Below are 18,750 nucleotides of genomic sequence, written 5' to 3' on the forward strand. Positions count from 1 at the left end.
ACCCTGCCCAAAATGGAGGGGTGGGGAGGAGGAGAGATGCCCGAATCCAGCCGCTCGCATCCCCGGAGCACAGGGAGCATCAGCCGGTCGGTCTGGAAGCCCCGCTGCTCTGCAAGACATCAGCTCGGGGAAGCGGCATCCTTGGGCTTTACGCACTAGTTAACAGGCTGCGAGCTGCCTCCACTTGTTTTAAGCTCGCTCTCTCGCTTAATCTCGTCTCCCTTCGGCGCGTGTGTGAGTGCATGTGTGTGTGTGTAGGGGGAGGACTTTCTTTCCATTGGCTCCGCTTGCGCTGCCCACCCACATCTCTTCCACATCACCTTGGTGTCTCCCTAAATAAAACCAGCCCTTCTTATCGCACCGAGGAAATCAAGAGAGAGAGTTTGAATGGATTTTATATAAATATTTACCCCTACAAAGCTACTGCTGAGCTTGTGGGATAAACTCGCAGCAGCTGGCCTGAGACTCTCCTTCTCTCTCCCACCCCTAAAAGGGTTTAATTACTTTCCAGAGGGGAGGGGAGGGATCCGGATCTCAGTTCCGGCTACGGACCGACCCAAAAAGCAGTGCCAGGATTTAACTAACTATCCCCGATGGATCTGAAGGACAGCACCAGCGAGGGCAGCATGGGCAGCCTGCAGCCTTCAAGCATCCAGATTTTTGCCAACACCTCCACGCTCCATGGGATCCGTCACGTCTTCGTCTATGGGCCAGTCACCATCCGTCGCCTGCTCTGGACCTTGGCCTTTGTGGGCTCGCTGGGTCTCCTGCTGGTTGAGAGCTCCGACCGGGTGGCTTTCTACTTCTCCTACCAGCACGTGACCAAAGTGGATGAGGTCGTGGCAAACAGCCTGGTCTTCCCCGCTGTCACCATCTGTAACCTCAACGAGTTTCGCTTTTCCCGGCTCACCACCAACGACCTGTACCACGCTGGGGAGCTCCTGGCTCTGCTTGACGTCAACCTACAGATCCCCAACCCTCACCTGGCTGACCCGGCTGTCTTAGCCATCCTCCAAGAAAAGGCCAACTTTAAGCAGTATAAACCAAAAGTTTTCAACATGCAGGAGTTCCTGGCGCGGGTTGGCCACGACCTGAAGGATATGATGCTGTACTGCAAATTCAAAGGCCAAGAGTGCAACCATGAGGACTTCAAAACTGTGAGTATGAGCGGACACTCTGCTTTTCTCTTCTCTGGGTGTGCGGACGGTGGTGGCGTTGCAGAACCAGGACAGCACTGGAGGTCACTGGCCAACCTGTGTGGGCACGGTGCGATGAGTGACTGGTGCCTGCCGGGCTCTGGCGCGGTGGAGGAGGAGGAGGAGGAGGAGGAGGAGGAGGAGGAGAAGGAGGAGGAGGAGGAGGAGGAGGAGGAGGAGGCAGCCTGTTGAGTTGAAGTTTGTTTGCTGGAGGGGGGATTACGCCCTGCAAGGGGCTTGCAGCAGGTCCAGCCTCCCTCCTGCAGAAGGCCCGTGGTTCCCTGCTTGGTGTCAGACCAGGGCGTCAGATGGGTCCTGGCAAGCATCAGAAGGGGCTTGGGAGTCTCTTGCTGTGGCCAGTGAATGTTAGCCAGCTGAAGAAAGTAGAAAGGGCTGGGAAGAGGCCGGCAAGAAAGGCAAGCATTCGGGGATGGTCTGAGTGATGTCCATTAGCCAGTTGCATTTCCCTGGGTGTTTGCAGCCTCGCTGAAGTCTTGGAAGGGGGAATATTTCTGCTTGTTCCTGGTGGTCATGGCTTATAAATCCTAGTTTGCTGCGCAGTGTGGGCAGCAGCTGGGTCCCTTTCCTGGTGCTGTGTTAGAGAGAAGGGGGAGTGGGGGGAAAAGAGAAGCGGAAAAGAAATCAGGCTCTGCTCTGAGCCCAGCCTGCTCTTAGGCTGGGGGGGGGAGGTGGAGCGAGCCGGGGAGCCCGAGGATCCTGAAGGAAGCAGCCGCTGCTCAGTTTACAGCTTCTGGATGACACCCTGAAGGCTGCGCTGGCTGGCCTGGGTAGTCTGGCTGACAAAAAGTATCAGCTTAAAATAAAAATAAAGGGTAGGTTGCCTGGAAGAAGTGATGCCCCCAGTGCGCTGCTGGGGCAGGGGAGGGGGCTGGGCTGGGGGCTGTGGAGGGGTCTGCTCCCCCCAGGCTGGCGGTCTGAGCCCTGTCCTGGCAGAGATGCGCGAGTGCGGGCTGGGGACCGGGCTAAGTTGTACTTTGCTCTCAAGCCACGCTGGTCGGTCCCTTCGCATCGATTCAGCCAGCTGGGGGGTTTCGGTGATCCCGGAGTCAGTAACGCTACAGCTTGCAGCCGGTTGTTTCTCTTTCTCGCTGCTTGTTCTGCTGGCTACTCGCTGTCCTGCAGATAGGCAGGTGCCATAACAGGTTTTGCGGTGGTCTGGTTTGTCAGCAGGCTTTTTGTCGGTTTTCAGGAGAAGGGAGTGTTTTCTGCCTCTGCTGCTTTTGGATCTCTCAGCAAACGAGTCCAACTGACTCATGCTACAAAGTCACTGCCATCACCTGGACTGTGCTCTCTTTAAATGTCTGAGCAGGGACATAGAATTTTATGCCTCCGTTGTTGCCTGTGCGTAGCCCTGATGCCTTGCCCGTTTCAAACTGGATGTCCAGGCAAACTGCTCCTTTGCTTCTGCTCCTTGGGCCACGCGAGTCGTAGGAAGGTATCAAGCAAGTCACCAGGAGAAGAGCTTGCTAAGTAAAAGCCATGTGTGACTACGTCTGGAGAATGGGAAAGAAAAAGAAAAACGAATGTGAAAGTCGAGGGGACAGAAGAGTCGGGGAGTGAGGACAGATGCCAGCAGGAGGGACAGCCCTCCCCTGACCGCAGCGAGGGTGTGGGGAGAGGGTGGTATTCTGCCCATGGGCTTCCCAATAACGCAGTGAACACCAGCCAAAAGCAAAAGCCTCAAAAGCCAGCGAGAAAACGGCACATTCAAAACATCCGCAGGACTTAAAAGAGCAGGTCATGTTGTCAGATAAGATGTGAGCTTTTGGCAGCCTCCCTGGGACACGGTGGGATGTCATCTCCCTGGCCATTGAGCTTTTCGAGGCAGCCGCTTTAGAAACAATGATTATTTTTTTTTTCCATGGGGGATACAGTAGTTTCCAGAAAGACTAAACATTCCCTGTCTGCCGAATAAATCCTTGCTCCGCTAAAACAGGTTAGGGCCAGCTGGAAACAGAGAGGCTATTACGGACTGACAGTGCTTGTCCTTGTCAAAGTGCTGTGGAGATTCAGAAACAGGGCAGTGAAATACTTCAGTCCGTTCCTCAAAGCAGCTCCTAGAGCATCCAGAAGACAACATCTTCCCAGCATTGCCTGCTCTGCCTTTCCAACAGAGGCAGGTGTTCCCGTCTCACTGACTCCAGGTAATCCCTCAGGTTATGGCAATCCAGGGAGCAGGACTCAAAAGCGGCACAGCAGCCCCGCTCCCCTTCCAGGCTTCACCTCTCGGAGATAAGAGGCAGCAAAAAGTGTCTGCTGGAAAGCTGAGTAGGTCTTTCCACAGGGAGCATGCTCTAAAGGTCTTTGAACTGCCTCCGGGCTGAATCAGAACCTCACGTCCCCGATGAATTTTGCATTTCATCGCCAAGGACCTGTTGCAGCTGCACATGGGCTCTGTGGCAGCCCGTCCATTCCGCTGCAACACCAGGTGAAAGAAGAGCAGAAGCATCATCTCTGAAGCCTGATTTCTTTCCCGGCGGGAAACAGAGGGTGTAAATCCCAGAGCCGTTTCGTCATACGTCAGCATGGCGAAGGACTCCGGCTCCTTTTCTGTACTCCCCAAATTCACGCATCTGGGAGCAGAAGAGGCAGGAGTTTTGCAGGAGGAGGCTGCATCGAAGCAGTTACCTCTGCGGTCGGGTGCTGCTGAAGAAGTTAGTGCAGTATTGCCAGCTGGTCAGCCGGCCCTTTTTAATGCGAAGGGGGGTGCGTGGTGTGTGCCGTGCGTCGCCTGAACAAAGCACACCCTGCTTTTGCTGCAAGGGAAAGCAGACGCCGGAATGGCAGCGTCCTGGCACTTGGTAAAACGTGACTTTGCCCTCCTTCCTCCTCCACTTCCCTGTTTCAATTCCCTGCCGCGGCTTTATTAACAGGATTTGAGCTGTGCTTTCCTTACACTTTCTGTTCCTTCTCCCCAGGATGGCGTCTAATGCCTCTCAGACACCAGTTCCCTGCATTATGGGCTGCTCAGAGGAGCGAGTCCCCTAAGCTTGTCTGCAGGGATACATCCAAACGGAACAGTAAGGTCTTAGCTGATTCCCGAGCTGGCATTGCAATGCACCGAGCAGCAGATAAGATAATGCAGACCTCTGCTGTAGGCAAAGCAATGAAGAATAGAAAATTGGCAGAACACGCTTTAGCAAAGCCATTCCCTTGGAGTTATTTGGAGGAGGGGAAGCCTGATAACAGCAGCAGCTGAGGAAATCCCCTCCTTTTTTTTTGTGCGTGGCTCCTCCCGGGAGGTCTCGATTGAAAATGACCTCGCAGATGGCATTTTTCTGGAGGAGCTGTGCTCATGCTGCTCGACATGGCATTAAGGTCTTCCCATCCTACCGCTGCTGAGCGTGGCAAAGCTCCGTCTCAGCAGCCCTAGACACACTGCTGTGATTTTCCAGGTATCTCTGTGGGTGTGCTGGAGAAAAGCCTTTTTCCTGGGCCCCTTGGTGTGGCTCCTGGTCCTTTGCTGCTCCAGCATGGGATGAACTGAGCAGCGGCAGGGGAGCCTTGCAGGAGATGTGCGTGGCACAGCAAATGCACGGTGCAAGAGGGAAGAAAAGTCTGTGGAAACCGTTTCAGCCCGTGGGGCAAAGGCAGAACGACTGGTGGGATGACCTGGGTGTAGGCACAGAGGATATGTGCAGCAGGGGCTGTCTCAGTCCCACCTCGCTGAGAAAGTCAGCCCCGGCAGCCAAGCCCTGCCAGACACATCAGACGGTGGCGGCGGGTGTGCGTTCTGGTGTGTGAGCGTGGTTTTCAGGCAGGTCATTTGCTAAATGGAATGTGTAGCGTGTGCTTCCTCGCACATCCAGTTCCTTTCAGAGGTAACACAATAACTTAGCCTGTGCCTGCTATGCCTTCGTTGCTGGACGTCTATTTATTTTCAGTGGCCGTGACAATCGAAGGATATAACTCGTTTATTTTCAATACGCATTCCTACTGAAAGACAGCATCGGCATAATGGAGAGTATCTCATGTGAATATTTCTATTTTGAGACACAAGTTTCTGTCAATCTATCTGTCTCTTTCCATGCATATTTTTTCTCCCATTCTTTCTAGTGCGCCCATGAGGCCAGTATTTAGTAAACAGCTTTTGCTTTATAGACTGGTTAGTCCATTCTCATCTCCTATTATACAACTTCCATCTTCCTCAATAAAAAACAAAATAAAAATTAGGATGATGGCTGCTTGATTCAGAAAAACATTGCTTCTTTCTATTTAACAATTTTTCTGGAAAAATCATGACTTTTCCCAAAGTATGCCCCAGATTCTGAGATGCCAGAATGAGATCTGCAGTTCTGTGATACTTTTTACATAAGTAGATAGTTCTTGCACTGAGACCAAATCTTTGTGCAGCCTTCCCAGTCTGCACCCAACATGTTGAGTTTTCACGTGCTGTTGAGTTTCAGTGCCATGGGCACGGGCACAGAAGGGAGTGCTGGGTTACCGTGTCGCTCTTGGTGGTGTCTCGGTTGGGTATCTACAATGAGGTGGATTGTTCCTGGTCATGTATCTGGCTGACATGCAAACCATGCCCTTGGAAAATGCAGACCAATGTTTGGCTGGACTAAGTTTCTCTGTCCCTTAAGCATTTAACTGTAAAAAGAGTGTGGTAGTGCTTCCCCGTGGAGCTGATTGGGCTTGTATTTCCTTGATTTATTACAAAATGGTAGGGTAACGCTTTAAAATTCAGCAGAACGTTTCATGGGAGGGTGCCAGTTGGGATGAACGTCAGTTCATGAAAAAAGCTTCCTGGGTCTTGAATTGTTCCTGGAGTTAAAATCTAATGAAGAGAAGGCTGTAGAACCTCAGTGGGGTCTTTTCATGGGAAACCCAATTTGAAGTCCTTTAATACTGAAAGTATTCACGCCAGTTGGACTTAAGGGTCTTTTCCAAGCTAAGTGATTCTATGGTTCTATGGATGAAACAACTCCCATAGCACAGAAAATTCAAAAGTGTGGCTGTAGGTCATTTACTTGGGATGTGGGTGATCCACGTTTGAGACTTTGGTCTGACTCAAGACCTGAGCAGCACGGTGATAAACTCCTCCTTAATTTTCTTGTAAAAGGTCTGTCTTTTGTTCTGATTTGAGCTCTTTCTTGACCAGGCACACTCCCCTCCCTCACTAGGAGTTTGAGGTGGGAAATAATCTAAATGTTCTGAGATATCTCAGAATTCTGAAATATCTCAGAAATGGGCACAGACAAAGTATCAGAGACAGCTGGAGATCAGTGGGTTTTGAGTGCAAAGGAAGATGAGGCACCGGGGGGGCCCTGGAGGAGGAAAGACAAAGCACGTCTGTGCGTAAGAGCCAGCTGGGGGCTCAGCCTTCCCTTGCCTGTGGCCTCAGCTTATGCCGTGCACCTGGCTGCTTCGTTTGAGGGAGATCAAGAACTCTTGTCTTCTAAGTGATTCCCATTCATCACGATTATTCACCAGGAGGCCAAGTGAGAGCTCGTCTGTCCCCCTGATCCGTACCACACCTGATGAGGGATTTGCACTCAAAAGAGCATCTGGAGCTGAAGCAAAATGCAAATGCTGCCCTTGAGATGAGGAAGAAATGCTGAACAAGAAGGATGTCATTAGAGTTGCAAAGACAGAGGAGATGTTTGAGGGCTGCAAGGCTTTATCAAAATTTTCCTGGGAATTGCAGGGTGCTTTCCTTTGCATTGAAAGTACCTCTGAATCCGGCTTCTTGCACTTCATCTATGCCTGCAAAATGGGGGGGAAATAGCCTTTCTCCCAGAGATACACTGTGAATTAAAGGTCTGGAAAGTTGTGGAGATGCAAGGTTGTAAAAAAAAAGAGAACAAGGATGACAAATGTCTTTCAGTCACCATGTCCTGGTGTTTCCTTAGCCCGTGGTTCTCTGTGACCAACACATTTCATCTCACAGGTCTTGGACAGAGGTCTCTTGGGTACAGGCTGCTGTCTGCAGTAGATGAAGGGTGAAACCATGGGAAGCATTCATATGTACTTGTGCGCTTTCTACATGAACCAGACTTAAATCTAGTCATGCCCAAAACTGTAAGTGAAAGGCAGGAAAGACCAGGATCATATTAAAATAACCAGCAGGGTTTCCATCTGGAGAGGTAAATTGGAAGAACATAGGTTGTCATGACCTTCTTCCATACACCTCATGCAAGTGCCCCTTGGAGATCTCCTAACAAATAATAAATAACCTCCCAGATGCTCCCTCTTGCAGAATCTTTGTGCTTATCTGTCCAAGTGCAGTGATGCTGTGTGAAAAAACATGATGTGACAGCTGTAAACCACTCTGTGGATTTACTCTAAACACTCTTTGCAAGGTCCTGACCACGGTGGTTCAGTGTCCGTGATCCCCATGGAAGGCAACGGGCACAAATCGAAACCAGCAGTCATAAAGTGAAAAGGGAGAAGTTGATTAAAAGAGGAAACAGGTGTGACTTCAGCCTTGGCCTGGGTGGCCCCTTGAGGTCCTTTCCAACCCTAATTATTTTATGATTCTACAATAAAAAGCAGGTGCGTACCTGCTGGGTCTTATCCCCTTTTGCTGTTTTTCAGGCGTCTCATTTTTTCATGCTCAATTCACTCTCAAGTCTTCAATGTGAGGGTGAAAAATGAGACCCAGCTTTGGAAGATGGTTACCTTCCTTTCTGTGAGCATTGCGTACAATTTCGAGTTCACATTACTGACCTGAGGAAAAAAATTGGCCTAAAACACACAGTTGTTGACAACTCTGTGCTGAGCATCCGAGGCATTCACAGCTCTGATTCCATAATGAACCTGTCACAGTTTCTCTGAGCGAGCCCCTGTCCTTTTCCACCTCCTGGAACTAGCCCTGTTTGTTTTAGAAGGAGACAGTGGAGATTTGCTGAAAAAAAAAACCTCAAATCCATCCTTCAGCTCCTCTTGACTGAGAAAATGTGCCTCGCAGCTCCTGAGGAGCACAGCCGCCTGCACAGCAGCAGGGACAGCGAGGTCATCTGAGGCATCTCCATCTCCTCTGGCAGAGCCCGGCGTCTGCGCGTCCTTCCTACGCCTTCACAAAAGAATTTGTTAAAGGAATTTATACCTGGAGTGCCAGCCAGACTCAGCTTGGCTGGTGCGGCAGAATTATGCATTAATTGGCTGTCGGGGGGGACGCATGGTCAGGGTGCGGGCAATAAAAGGCAATATATTGCTCAGATACCTGAGCAGGGCCTGGGCAGGGTGCTAGATGGATGTGTTGCTGCCCCAGCTATACTAACTCTATATAGTATTCAAAAGATATAGAAAGTATTTTGCTTCCTGGGTCGTCATGGGTCTGTTCAGCCTGGAGAAGAGCAGGCTGAGAGGGGATCTCATCAATGCTGAGCAATATCTAAAGGGCAGGTGGCAAGAGGATGGGGCCAGACTCTTCTCAGTGGTGCCCGGGGACAGGACAGGGGGTAACGGGCACAAACTGGGACACGGGAAGTTCCATCTCAACAGGAGGAGGAACTTCTTTGCTGTGAGGGTGGCAGAGCCCTGGCACAGGCTGCCCAGAGAGGTGGGGGAGTCTCCGTCTCTGGAGACATTCCAACCCACCTGGATGCTTTTTCCTGTCCAACCTGCTCTGGGTGACCCTCCTTTGGCAGGGGGTTGTATGAGATGACCTCCAGAGGGCCGTTCCCAGCCCGGTCAGTCTGTGATACTGGGCTGATGTGACCCTTTGTGCAGGTTTCCATAGGAAGACCTCTTTGGAAAAAGATCCATGAAAAGCCTTCTTGTCTACAAGATGAGCACAGCTATGAGAGAGCTGGGTTGGGGGGCGAACGCAGGTCTTCCAGAGGGAGGAAAACATGAACTGTGGCTATATTTGCAGGTTGCAAAAGTCAGTGGCTATTTTGCCACCTGTGTCTGCTGAGATGTTAAGAAAAAAAAGCATTAAATATATTCCCTTTATTGAGGGATTGGCATAACCTGAATGGTCTTCTAAAAGCTCGCTGGGATTTCCAGACCTGCAAATAGCTGCGAAGAAACCTCTTAGGGATCACGAGCTCAACAAGCTAAGATGGAAAATGAGCTAGATGAGGTGGACATGTCTGACTCCCATCTGCCACGGATTAATCTATGAAACCAGCATCAGAAAAGCAAAATTGCCCCTTGGAGGTAAAAGAGACTGTGAGTCATTTAAACAGATTGACACCAGTATGCTCAGGGCCCATCAAGAAACAATTTCCATCCAGCCATGAATATTTACAACTGAAGCACATTCCATTATTTGAAGAGAAGCTGAATTGTTTTGATCATTTGTTGTCGTTGCTGCTGTTGAAGAAAGGATTTAGCCTGTGTGTTAAGTCAGGGAGCGTGAAGTGAAGAAGTGAATGGTAATGGAAAATGCACATATATTTGCTCAGGGTGAGATAGATGAAAGCAGGTTTAATCTGCACTTGGTTAGATTTCCAGAGAGGAGCCTGTCTCAGCGGGACCTGGGCCATCAGGGCGTTTTCACGTGCCGTAGAAGTTGCTCAGTTGTCTGCTCCTGTCAGATGAGCCAGTTTTGCATTGTGATTTCCTCAGAGGCTGGAATTTGAAAAGAAAATCAGAAGTGAGAAAGCCTGAGCCAAATTCAATCTACTCACTGGGTGCTCCTTCAGAGCAGTTTGACACTGCACGAGAAGAAGATCCCAGGCTCTGCCCAAGTGGTGGGAGCTTCATGCAAAGCCGTCGGGCTTCCCTTTCAGTCAGTCTTGCTTCCCGTGTGAGTTTGTTAGGAAATGGAGTTTGTCCTGAGGGAAACAAATAGTTCTGAGACCATCCTCCTTCCGTATCTGAAAAAAAAAAAACAACAGGTTGAAGGCCAAAAATTTTAGTGGGCTGAAGTTTTAGCTGCTTTAGAAATCTGAATCTTCCTGGTGCTGTTTCAACAATGTTGAAGGCTGATATATAAATGAACGTAGTATAAAGATGGGGATGAAATTAAAATAATTAAAAATGTGTTTGCCTTTTTAAAGGTTTTGACATTATTGGAGGAAGAAAATCAAAACAATCCATTTAGATATTTTCTTGTTTCATGTTTCATTCTTGTTCCTTCAAAGCTTTCCGAAATCCCACGCTCACGCGGTGGAGGACAGTCATGCAAGGACTTCACTTTCTGGGGCTGAATCCCATAACGGTGATTCACACTGTTTGTTCGCCTGAACGTTTGAGGGAAATTAATCTCGGGCCAGGAGAAGAGAACAAATAAACCCAAGGAAATGCTCTCTGGTGACTTAACTGCCTGTACCGTGAGCAGGATAACCTAAGGCCTCAGATCCCTGCGGCTGTGATGGGTGACTTATTTCCCCCAGTTCAAGTAGAAAATGAGGAGCTGAAGCCCTAATACAGCAGAGAGGAGAGTATAACTGTCATGTGGGATCGCTCAATGGCAGGCAAGAAAACGTCACTGCAGTATGCCATAGGCAGGACAATAAGGCGCTAAATTAATTGCAGAGGAGAGTTAATGACCAGTGCGAGGGATTAATGCACGCTTAACCCTTAATTAGCTAAACTTTCAACACCACACTCCACTGCTCCCTGGCACTAAAATGGATGGTATATATAGAGACATCCATTAGAGCCTCTGTATTTCTTCCACTGCCACCTGCTACGCTTTGGAAGAGCAGCATGTGTGATCCCTCTTCGCCTGCCATGCGTGAACGGCCGCGCCGGTAGCGCTGTTAACTCATCAGCAGTTTTCCAGTGATGGAGAAACCTGCGAGAGCTGCACAAGGACATCAGAGAGGCTTCAGCTTGACCTCAAATGTGCGATGGCATTATGTTTTGGGAGATCGGAGGGACTCTAAGCCACCCGGAAAGTGATGATTTATTTGAGGGGGGTGTCTTGGATTAGAACTGAATTTTTGTCACCAAGTTTCTTGTTTTTTCTACTGGAAATATGAACCAGAAATGTTACCGTGAAGTCTGCTGGGAACTGGAGTTTCAGTTCATCATATTTCCATTTTTCTCTGGACGCCCTGGTTGGATTATACCTCCCGCAACATAACATGGTGTCTCCTCTTTTGCTAGGGAGGTGATGGCTAGTTACAGCAGTCACACAGTCCTGGTGTATGAAATATTTTCTTTGAAGCATTTAATGTTGGGGAATTCTTCCTTTTTTTTTTTTTTTTTAATGAAAAGAAACAAAGTGTTTTCCCAAAAGTTTTTGTGAAAACTGCTGCGGTGGTAGATTGTCAAACAATATTCCCATCTAAACCAACCTTTATGTTAAAAACTTGACCAGTTTTCGTGAGCAGCATGAGCAGACAGGGTGTGGATATCATGCCCTCGTTAAGAGAAGGAGTCTCTGTGCCAGATGTTAAGCTTTATACTTGTTGATTGAACCGCGTTTTTTGTACTTCACCCTGGTAATGAATCCCACAGCCACCATCCCTTCTACAGATGCTCCAGAAACGCTCTAAGTGGCCATTAACTAATGCTAAATTGTGATGGAGCACCTCCCGAAATACATGTGACATCCACATGAATAACAAATGAATTCGTTTCTGTCAAGGCAATGACAACGGATTGCAGTTGAATGAACATGAGTGCCGTTTGCTGCTCTACACCAACTGCAACAAGTTCCTTACAGGGCGCGTGTAATCACAGGGACACAAATGACAGGGGAGGGATGCCGTGAGTGCGAGGATGCAATGGTATAGACGGCTCTTAAGGATGGGCTGCGGGAAAAAGAAGTCCCAGGCTGACAAACCAATCCTATTTCTGTTGAACCCCAGTGGAGTTTGCCTCCTAAAGACATTAATGAGAGTGAGGTCATGCTGTTAGCTCCCCCATCCCTGGAAAAATCATTCTCTTCTCATTATCACTTGGTAGTACAAAAAGACCCTTGGAGGTCAGTCCTATGATGATGTCTCTGTACATCTGCATCTCTCCAGGGAAAAACAGATCGAGAGGGAAAGGATTTTTCTACAGTGTTCATGCATGATACTAGAACAATGTGCATGGGTCTCCTATAGTGCCTGTAGGACTCTAAAGTTTCTAAAAACTGTTTCTCTGCTGGATGCGTTAGTGTTCAGAAACTCGTGTTACGTCTCTGCTTCTGTTGGCGCGTCGTGCCAGGTTGAGCCGTGGCACCCAACTCCTTGTTCTCAATCAGTGTTGTGTATCTTGAGGTGCTGTGCAGGGCGTGAAGAGGCAGGTTAAATGAGGCAGGAAAAAGGAATCGGGGAGAGCAAATAGAGGAAGAGGGAAAGTGAGACAAAAGTGGGAGAAAACTGTGTTTATGGCATGAGGAATCAGAGCCCTGAGGTTGGCTCAAAGAAAAAACAAATATCACATCAGAAGCAATCATGGGTTTTTGAAACAGATTGATGAGCCTGGAATTGGTCTGAACATTTCCATTGAAAACTTTCCATCAGAAAATGCTTTTTGAATGCAAAAAAATTGCTTTCCTAAAGTAACACTGACTGGGATGAGATTTCCCATGAGAAAAATGAAAGCTTTTTGTCTTAAAGCATTTCTGTTTTCCATGAAATTAATTAAAAAAAAATAAAATCTCAGAGCAAAATAAAATCTTGAAACCCTGGGATGTCTCATTAAATGGATGTTCTGATTTTCAGCCAGTTCTGAATTATTTAATGAAAAAAGTCACCCGGAGCTGGGGAACTTTCCACCACGTGCAATCTCGACATCTTGCACTTGTAAGCCAGGTGCAAGCCAGGCTCTATTTTACATGGGTTTGGGGGCAAAACCTGGTATCATCTGATGTTAGTAAGCGTGAACCCTGAGTTAAATACTATATCTGGCTTTCCCTGAAGAGGGACATTTCATACACTGCTTTCAAATGAGTCCTCTATTTCAAAGGGTGGATTTCAGGGCAAGACGCTTTCTGATAGACCATCCTCTGAGATTTCTGGAGATGGTTCAGTTTCAGCCTTATTTCCTGAAAATAGAAGGTTTCTGCAACTTTGCTTCCATTTGAAAGAGCAGAAGCCTCAAAAACATTTGGTTTCTACAAGTTTCATGAAAACTGGCAGCTGGGAGAGACCCAAACTCAAGACCACTGAGGACAACGAGGGTCAACGATGATATTATACATTTTGTCTGACAGCGACCAGCTGTCCAACAAACATATGTGCCCCACTTTCTCCAAAAGCAGCCTGGCAATAACAAGACAGCTTACACTTTTCTGACAGTACAGACAGAACACCGAAGAAAAAAATCACTACGCATAGGGCTGTGCTACCCGTGGGACGGGGAGAAACAACCCAGAGGTAGATGTGTGTGCGTGTGAAGGTAGGCACGTGGATGTGGATGTTATGCTCCTGGCTGGTTCTGCTTTTGCCTAGTGGGAATCCTAAGGGACCTGAGACAGAGCAGGGAGAGGTTAGGAGACAAAATATCCTCATCCCTAGGAAAACAAGCTTCATTAATCCTCCTGTTTCAAGAAAAACTTATTATGGTGGCTTTGGTTTTTCCCAGATTATGTAAAGCATTCATTTCCCCCCTTGCATTTGCTGAAGAGATTCTCTTCTGAATGTGTGGGTACTTGAACATGCACATGCCTGTGTCTACCATGAGTCGACCTGCTGGGCTGTCACCGCAGTTCTTGCTGGGAGCACAAGTGCTGCATCCTGATTTTGTAACCACCTGATTTTGTAGCGAGGCATGGCTTTGGAATACAGTGCCGTATCCACAATATGGGCCACACACACAGAGAGGGGTTGGAGGGGACCAGAGCCTCACGGTGTTAGGTGGTTTATGCAGTAAATGCCCACACCCCGTCTCTCCGAAAGAAAGTGGGGATGTGGAAGAGGGACTGGGAGAGTGGAGACGCCCTTTTATTTTTAAGCTTAAGTCCAAACAAATGGCATGAATCTGATTCTTCCCTCCAGAGCTTGGGAAAGGGCAGGAAAACTATGAGTTTAAAACATTTTAGCACCTTCTCTTGCTGGGCTCTGCCGCTCTGAATAGTCCCTAACCATCCCGGTGTGACTTCTTTCGCACTTGAGGCTCATGGCTCTCCAAAAGTGGTTCCTGTATGGAGCCCTCCAGCCTTGCTCCTGCTGTGCCCTCTGCTCCATCCCAGGAACAGAAGACTGTGAGCAGAAATACTCTCATTTCACATCAACATCCAGGTTATCCATTTGGTCCCATTCCATCCACCATGGTTAGCTCTTGGTCTCCAACCTGAAGTGAGCCAGCACCTAATTTCCTTGGGTTGAAAACAGGGGCACTGATATCTTGCCCCATGTCATGCACCGGACAGGTGGCATGGGTGGGAGCCGCCCTGCGCGCCTCCTCCCAGGGAGCAGACCACTCCCCTTGACATTCATGGCCAAAGATGATGTACGTGTGGCCACACTGAGGAGGACTAGGAGAAGACCCCAAAACCCATACGGGGTGATGCTGCTTTGTCTCACCAGGATCCGCTCCCAGCTTAACTCCATGGGCTTTTCCCCTCCAACCAACTATCCCTGAGGCTGCCTAATTCCTGGCAGCGGGAGAGGGTGATGGTGGTAAGAACCTGCGCTGCAGGACCTGGGATGCAGGAGGTGACCACAGCTTTGCGTCATGCTCCTCGGGCCATGGGTAGGAACAGGCGCCTGCCCAGCTCCGAGCCTCCGTAATACCGCGTCGGTGCAGCGCTCGCACACCACCATTCGGATTGATGATAAAATTGTCAGCTCCTTGGGGCGAGGACTGCCTTCCTGGTTTATGTTTGTTGTTAAACATTTATTTTTAAAATTGATTAAAAATTAAGCAAGGGAGGGGATTTGTTTTAGCCTGCCTCAGAGAATGACGTGGGCTGTGATTTTGTGCAGAGCCAAGAATATCCATCATTCCCTTTTGGAAGGAATTAAAACCAAACAGATTTTTCTACGAATGTCTTCACTCAAAAAACATTTTGATAGCCTTCCTATATTTGCTTCCTCTATTTGCAAGGCAGGTACACAGTGTACCTGAGCGTCCATAGCTATTCCCAGCTCTGCAAACCCCAGATAGCTCCTGCAAGCGCCTGCAGGCTAAACAGCATCCCTAAGTAAAACGTCTGCCGTCCTTTCCACTTCGGAATGCTGTTAAATGTGGAAGGGTATTTCTAAGCCTAAGATTACTCCTCCATTTCGTGTGCCATTGGCTGTTTGTTGGTGCAATTAGTCGCAGAATATTTTCCTCCCGTGTTTCAAAACAAGCTGTAATGGTACCCGTCGCAGGGGGTTAAAGTAAAGCGCAGCTACCGCAGGTGAATTCATCTGGCAAACTATTTCAAGAGATCAAGCAAGGACAATTTAGTCACCGGGGATAGGGAAATGTGTTGTGCATTTATTTTGTTGCAAATCAGGTAGGTACGTACACAGTCCCCATTTGCAAAGTAACCTCGGAACTGGGGAAGAGGTGTAAGCGGATTGTCAAACGCTCTTATTGTTCGCCCTTGTAGCTTGTGCATCCCTTCCGTGCTTTCTTCTATCAGGAGGAGAAATAAATGTGTGAGTCAGGTATGTTCCTGTAATCACACTTACCTTTCAAAAAAGACACGCGCGCTTTCATTAAACACAATAAACCCGGGAAACAGCATGCGTTCTTGCTTTGGTCTGGCCCTCCTCTGAGCTGTCTGCCCCAGCGGCTCCATCTCCCCGCGGGGTTTCATGGTCCCACTTGGAACAGTTTCTCTTTCTTTTCTCTCCAGGCACATCCAGGCTTGACATTTTCCAGCTATTGGGTGTGCAACCAGTGGTGCCCCTCCGGCCACATCAATATGGTGTTTTTCAGCCAAGACGCTGGCTCCTGTCTCACTGGATTGTTAAGGATGGTGAGGGTTCAGTGATGCAGATGGTGATTTTTTATCATTTATTACAGCAGTGATGCAGCAAAACCCAGTTTTATGCATATGATGCTTGCTACTTTGGAGGAAACCCATGTTCCTGAGATAGCCATCTGGGCAGCCCCGCAGAGGATGTTTTTGTGTCTTGCTCCTGAGATGAGAGACAGTTTCCAGTAACTCCACACTGGGTTTTTCTACCTACCCAGTGCAAGCTGGGAGGGGAAGGAAAGGCCAGGGGAAGGGGATCCTGCTGCTTGGAGTGGGGATCAGGGAGGTTCTTGTCTAGGGCTGCGGCAGAGGATATTCCCTAGGGACCACGCTGGCAGGGTCTGCTCCTTTCTTGCAGGCACCAGGGAGCCGTCAGATGAGCCTTCGGTCCTTTGGGCCAACTTGCAGGTCTTTGGCCGAGTTCGAGGATGAAGAGGAAATGTGTGTTCCTCCGCTCCACACAGTAAAACCAAGGCACAGCATGGCAGGATCAACAGCAAGCTTTTTCTCGAGTTATTGCATTTCCCAGGGATGCAGAAACGGGTCCCGAAGTGCAAGCATCACACAACCGCACCTTTGGGAGCCCAGGCTCTGCTCTTCAATGCCAGTTCATTTTGGGGGTCTCTGTGAACTCCATCACTTCGTGCAGCACAGGTGGCCTTGGAAAAGCACAAGCAGAAGCAGGTCTGATGCTGTCAGCTGGTATTCTCCCAACCCTGAGGTCAACTGCCTGTGTGATCCTGACTCCAAGAAGGGATTTGAATTCAAGGAAGCGAGGGACATTTGTATGAGCCCCCATTGCTGGAAATAATGCTTAGCTCCATTCTTTCCCCATGTTTTTCATCCCAGACTGTCATAAAAAAATGCTTCCGTGCTGAATTTCATAGCTTTCCTCTCTCCTTTACTAGTAACACAGAATTATCTTCCTGTTTCTTTAAAATTAAGAGGTTTAGCAAGTAGATAAATTACACTTCTTAAAAACCCAGGCCTGACTGTAAAGCAAATACACCTTCCCTCTTAGGGAACCATTCCTTTGACTTGTTATTTTGAGCTCCATCGTGGTTGTTGCCATGAAGTGGCAACTTTGTGGAAAGGGAGGTTAAGTGCTTAGGTTAAAACAGGTTCAAGCATAATCCAGAGTGTCCTTGGCACAGACAGAAGTGTTTTAGTCGGTCTCATTCATCATTGCCTGACTGCTTAAAGTGGTGGAGTGGCTCATTATTGTTTTTATATGCCTTTAAAAGAGCTGCAAAGAGAAAAGTACCACTATTTTCCTCCCTTAACCCACACTCAACAGGGAACAATAGTATTTAAGACCTCAGAGAGCAAAGTAAAAGGTTTCCTCTTCAGAAACCGAATTCCTCTGCATGAGCCACGTGGAGCAGCCCAGGCTCAGTTCCAGAGAGGAGGTTTCTGTTGGTTTGTGGAGTTACGTCTACGACAGCATTTTGGAGTTGATAGCAGGGAGCTGCTCTTGCCAGCTGGTATTGCCAGACCTGCCTTCGTGAAACCATCGTCTGCCCTGAAGCCAACTGGTGGCTCTTCTCCTCATTGATCCTGCCAAAGATTTGTCCTCCCTGGAGGTTGGATGAACCTTCAGCAGGGACTGTGGACCCTGCAATGTAGGGCAGGATTGCACCATCATGGAGCATTAACAAAATATATTTTGAAGATTACTACAAGAAAGACATGGACGTGCTGAAATGTGTCCAGAGAAAGTGCCACGAGGATGATCAGAGGGCTGGAGGGCCTCTCCTGTGAGGACAGACTGAGGGAGTTGGGGTTGTTCAGTCTGGAGAAAAGAAGGCTCCGAGGAGACCTTCTAGTGGCTCTACCAGTATCTTAAGGGGGCTACAAGAAAGCTGGGGAGGGACTTTTTAGGATGTCGGGTGATGGTAGGACTAGAGGGAATGGATTAAAACTAGAGATGGGTCGATTCAGACTGGACGTTAGGAAGAAGTTCTTCACCGTGAGGGTGGTGAGACACTGGAACGGGTTGCCCAGAGAGGGGGTGGAAGCCCCATCCCTGGAGGTGTTCAAGGCCAGGCTGGATGGGGCTCTGAGCAGCCTGATCTAGTGGGAGGTGTCCCTGCCCAGGGCAGGGGGGTTGGGACGAGATGATCTTTAAGGTCCCTTCCAACCCTGACAATTCCATGATTCTATGATTACAGATCTCAGGTATCACTGAGCAAAGACCTTCTTAGTGCTCCAGCCTTGCCTATTTGTTTCGCACATGTGGAACCCAGCAGATACATGCAGTGACTCAGAGTAGTCCATACCTGAGAAATTTTGTGCAGATATGTAAAGTACCAGAATCAGGCAGAGGTCCTGACTATTTTTTTTTTTAATTAAGTGGCCGCTTTAACTTTACGTACTTTGCCAAGGATCTTTACAAAGCTGTTTCTTATGGAGATCATGATATGTCAATGCCACAGGAGAAAGCAGTGGCAAATGCTGGGGCAGAGCGACCGGTGGGTCTCATGCATTCAAAAGCAGCTGAACCCAAACTGGAACAGGTACAGAGAGAGACTACGAGGCGGATTAAGAAAAAGAGACACCTGTTTTAGGAGGGAAGATTATGAGAATTTAGCTTGTTTAATCTAGCAAGGCAAAGGCTGTGTGAAGGGCTGCGATTACGCTGTAGAAAATACGTCAAGGGGATAAGCGCTGAGAGGGAAATGGAGCTATTTCAGCTAAATGATGATGCTGGCTTTGGAGCAAATGGTATAAATTGGTCATAGATAACTTTATGCTGGAAGTTAGAAAGTTGGGGGGGGGGGGGTT

General features: G+C 48.5%; 1 protein-coding gene across 1 annotated transcript in view; it reads left to right on the top strand.

The window, feature by feature from the left end:
• Positions 1-367: 367 nt before the first annotated feature.
• The window catches only part of LOC134524341 (acid-sensing ion channel 2), a 532,610-nt gene continuing 514,227 nt past the window's right edge, over positions 368-18,750 (top strand). The window contains exon 1 of the mRNA XM_063354278.1: positions 368-1,157. Coding sequence (XP_063210348.1) covers positions 594-1,157 — 564 coding nt within the window. The 5' untranslated portion in view covers positions 368-593. The remainder of the gene's footprint in view (positions 1,158-18,750) is intronic.

Source organism: Chroicocephalus ridibundus, chromosome 17 (assembly GCF_963924245.1).
Source record: "Chroicocephalus ridibundus chromosome 17, bChrRid1.1, whole genome shotgun sequence".
Lineage (NCBI taxonomy): Eukaryota > Metazoa > Chordata > Aves > Charadriiformes > Laridae > Chroicocephalus > Chroicocephalus ridibundus.